The following is a 3575-nucleotide window of genomic DNA, read 5'->3' as shown; positions in this document are numbered from 1 at the left end:
GGGGACAATATAGGGCTCAGGATGGAGAGAGTTTGCTGGCTGCTGCTACTATCTCAACTTCTGGATCTTTTTAAAGGCAATGTATTTAGAGTGGGGTCAGCATACTTAACGAGGCAATTGCAGCAGCTTTTCTTTCTCTCCCACCCCCCACCACAGGGTGTCTCTGTGTAATTCTGTCTGCCACGCTGTCTCCTCTCCCCTCCATTCCTGCCGCTTTGTAGAGTGTGAGGCTACCATTAACAGCAACGTGTCAACCTGGAGGCTCAGCCAGTGCTAGTTTCATCATTTAGCAGTAAGGCATTCCCTGCGAAATATAACCTCCTCTGACGCACCACACCTGCAACCAAACTTTCAGCCAATCATCATTGCTGTGTACAATATTCAATGTTTGTTTAAAACATATATTATATATATGATACAATATATATATATATATATACATACACATATACACACACACAGAGTATAATATAAATTTATATAATATATATAAAATAAAAAAAATTCCCTGGAACCTAAGCCCCCCTATTTACATTAATTCCTATGGGGAAATTGGATATGCTTAACATTGTTTCATTTAAAGTCGCATTTTTCAGGAACATAACTACAACATTAAGCGACGAGTTACTGTATGCTAAAATTTGTCCTTTAAGCTTCCATGCCTGTTTCTGAAAGCAACTAGTTTAAGAACAGTTTTTCTCAGGGCCTCATTGATCTCCTTGTTTCTCAGGCTGTAGATTACAGGGATGATCATGGGAGTCAGGACTGTGTAGAAGACAGAGAATAGTTTGTGTAGGACCTTTTGATTGTCAGCTGTTGGAACCACATAGACAGTAATCAGCGTCCCATAGTAAACTATAACCACAATGAGGTGAGAGGAGCAGGTGGAAAAGGCCTTTTGCCTCCCTGTGATAGACGGGATTCTCAGGATGGTGGTGATGATACAAATGCAGGCTGTCAGGGTCAGTAGAAATGGTACACGTGCCTCTATGGCAGCAATAGTAAATGTCACCAGTTGCAGAGTCTGGATGTCTCCACAGGACAGCTGTGTCATGGGTGAAAAATCACAAAAGAAATGTTCAATTTCTTTGGAATCACAAAACTTTGATTTGAGCAAGAAAATATTTATTGTGGTGCAGCCTAGAAAGCTACTTATCCAGGACCCTGCCATTAGCTGGTAACAAATCCTGCCATTCATCAGAGCAGCATAGCGGAGTGGATTGCATATCGCTAAATACCGATCATAAGACATTGCCGCGAGCAGCAGAGATTCTGTAGCTGTCAGGATACCAAAGAAATATGTTTGCAGAATGCAGCCCTTAATAGAAATGGTTCTGTCACCAGTCAGGAGACTGGCCAGCAGCCTGGGTAGGAGGGTGGAGCTGTAGCAGATCTCCAGGAAGGACAAGTTCCCCAGGAAGAAGTACATGGAGATGTGAAGGTGCTGATCAGTCACAATTAGCGCAACAATGAGGATGTTCCCTGCCACAGTCACAACATAGATCACTAGAAACACGAGGAAGAGAAGGGGCTGCAGTTCAGAGACATTCCCAAACCCTAAGAGGATGAATTCCATGATGAGTGATTGGTTTCTTCCTTCTCCTTTTCCCATAATATGTATCTATAAAAAGAAAATCATTAGGTATTGATGGGGTGCACACAGTCAGGTTGTGCTGTCAATTACACTAGGTGAAACCAAGAGCGAGTAACCTCGTACCGTACCATCTCTCTACCAGAAAAGTGAAGCTGTCATAAAACAGAGGAAGGCTCATATAATTAAGAGGTTGAGCTTCCAATATAGGTGAACTAAGAGCCTATGGAATTGCAGAAACGTCCCTTCTACCTCCTTGAATCTCTCTTGAACTTTAAAGAAAAACTTTTAGGCTGGGATTTTGAAATATCTTTATGTTATCAGTGTCATATCAAGAAATCTAGAAGATATAACAAAAAATCAATAGACTGTAAATGAAAAAACGTGGATACATCTCCCATGCAGCTGAGAGGTGTCATTCCCAGCTTGGATAGATGTACATGCACTAGCTTTGGTCGTCAAGGTAGTAGAATACAGTTAGCAGTGAGAACATGGCAGTACACACAGCCCTTTGAGAAGGCCACCTGTATATGTACCTAGGATTGCAGATGAGATTGGGCTCGGGCAGCTAGTTTCTGCTGTGAAGGCAATTTTTAGCACAAAGCTCAGTAGCTCAGTCAAAGATAGAGTGTGTAGGTTTACTGGAGCAGGGAATTACGCTTGCCACTTGCAGTATAAACACACCCCATAAGGCACAAACCAAAACAGAAAAGAGGCTGAGGTTTGCACGAAGGTCTTCCAGCTGTCCTCTTATGAGAGCAGATTCAAAGACAAATTTGCCCCATTTCATAGATGCGGCTGAGAAACAGACACAGACATACAAAACCCCACCAGAACCCCAAACCGCTCCCTGAAACACGGGACACATGGGAAGTTCCTGGTTATACATTACACGGCTAGGTTCATATGAGCGGTGGCGATCAGTTCATTGTGGATTTACACAGGAAGAGCAACTGAGATTGGGAGTCCATCTGCATATAAAATAAATTGCTTAAGTGAAATAAAAGTTGTGTGGTGAAAATTTCTGAAGAAAAAGGAATGGAGAGTCAATTTTCTGTATCCAAAGGGAGAGATGTGTGTTGGTGAGAAGTAGTATTGAGGATGAAAAAAGAAAAAACCTGTGAGAGTATAGATAAAAGAAAGAAAGATTTTAATTATAGGGAACAGAGATGAGTTAAATTAAAAAAAACCCAGAAAGAGAGGTTGAGGACAGAGAGAGAGAAGAGATTGTTGTTTCTCCCAAAATATTTATTTTTTTTGACAAAAATAAAAAAAATTATTAAAAGATACAACTTCTACTCAAATATAACAAAAAAATTTTTTTTTCAAAAGGATATAAAACGTGGATAAAAACAGCTCCAGGGGGTGGGGCATCTTCTCTATAATGCGGTTTCACCTACAACGTTGGTAAGATTTTTTTTGCTCATGAGGACAGCGTATATTGGGGTAGAGGTGTATGTTTAAAGATATTAGCAGATCCTTGCTGTTTTAAAGCAAAGAAGATATCAAGAGCCAATAAGTCTGAAATCTCTTCCTTGCTTTTCCCCTACACATTCTTGATTGTATCGATAATCGTACCTTCTGATCTCTTCAGCCACTGCCTTCGGTTGCGCCCAATGTAAATGTAAGGGGACTGTTTGCCCCCCTACTAACACTCAGTGGGGGTGTTTTGGTTGCTGGCTCTCAGCACTAAAAGGGGAGGGGTCGATGGGAAATCAGGAGCCTTGAGACTGACAGTCCTGAGGAACAATGGGGAGAAGCCAATGCTCCAGGTCAGCCTGATTGACAGGAGCGCAGCAGCTAATCAGGAGTCAGAAGGCCAGGGGGTCCCCTTCTCCGTGTGAGCTGGAGCTGCCTGGGTCAGACAGAGCGGGGCAGAGCTAAGGAGAAAGAAGGGCCAAAGCTGAGTTGGGGGAGCAGAGCTGGTCCCAGAGCCAGAGGGGCCAGAGAAGCAGTCCCAGGGAGCTGAAGGCAGAGCAGCCAG

General features: G+C 42.7%; 1 protein-coding gene across 1 annotated transcript; it reads right to left on the bottom strand.

The window, feature by feature from the left end:
- Window positions 1-634: 634 nt before the first annotated feature.
- On the bottom strand, window positions 635-1612 carry LOC116825428 (olfactory receptor 10C1-like). The gene has a single exon (XM_032781437.1). It carries the CDS (start codon window positions 1610-1612, stop codon window positions 635-637), a length of 978 nt encoding a protein of 325 aa, XP_032637328.1.
- Between the last annotated feature and the right edge of the window lie 1963 nt (window positions 1613-3575).

This window comes from Chelonoidis abingdonii, unplaced genomic scaffold, assembly GCF_003597395.2.
Source record: "Chelonoidis abingdonii isolate Lonesome George unplaced genomic scaffold, CheloAbing_2.0 scaffold0415, whole genome shotgun sequence".
Taxonomy (NCBI): Eukaryota; Metazoa; Chordata; order Testudines; family Testudinidae; genus Chelonoidis; species Chelonoidis abingdonii.
This window is presented reverse-complemented; position numbering and strand designations above follow the sequence as displayed.

What these genes read in the sequence shown, in the direction of transcription:
- LOC116825428 (XM_032781437.1), bottom strand. Translation starts at nt 1,612, where the DNA reads ATGGGAAAAGGAGAAGGAAGAAACCAATCACTCATCATGGAATTCATC.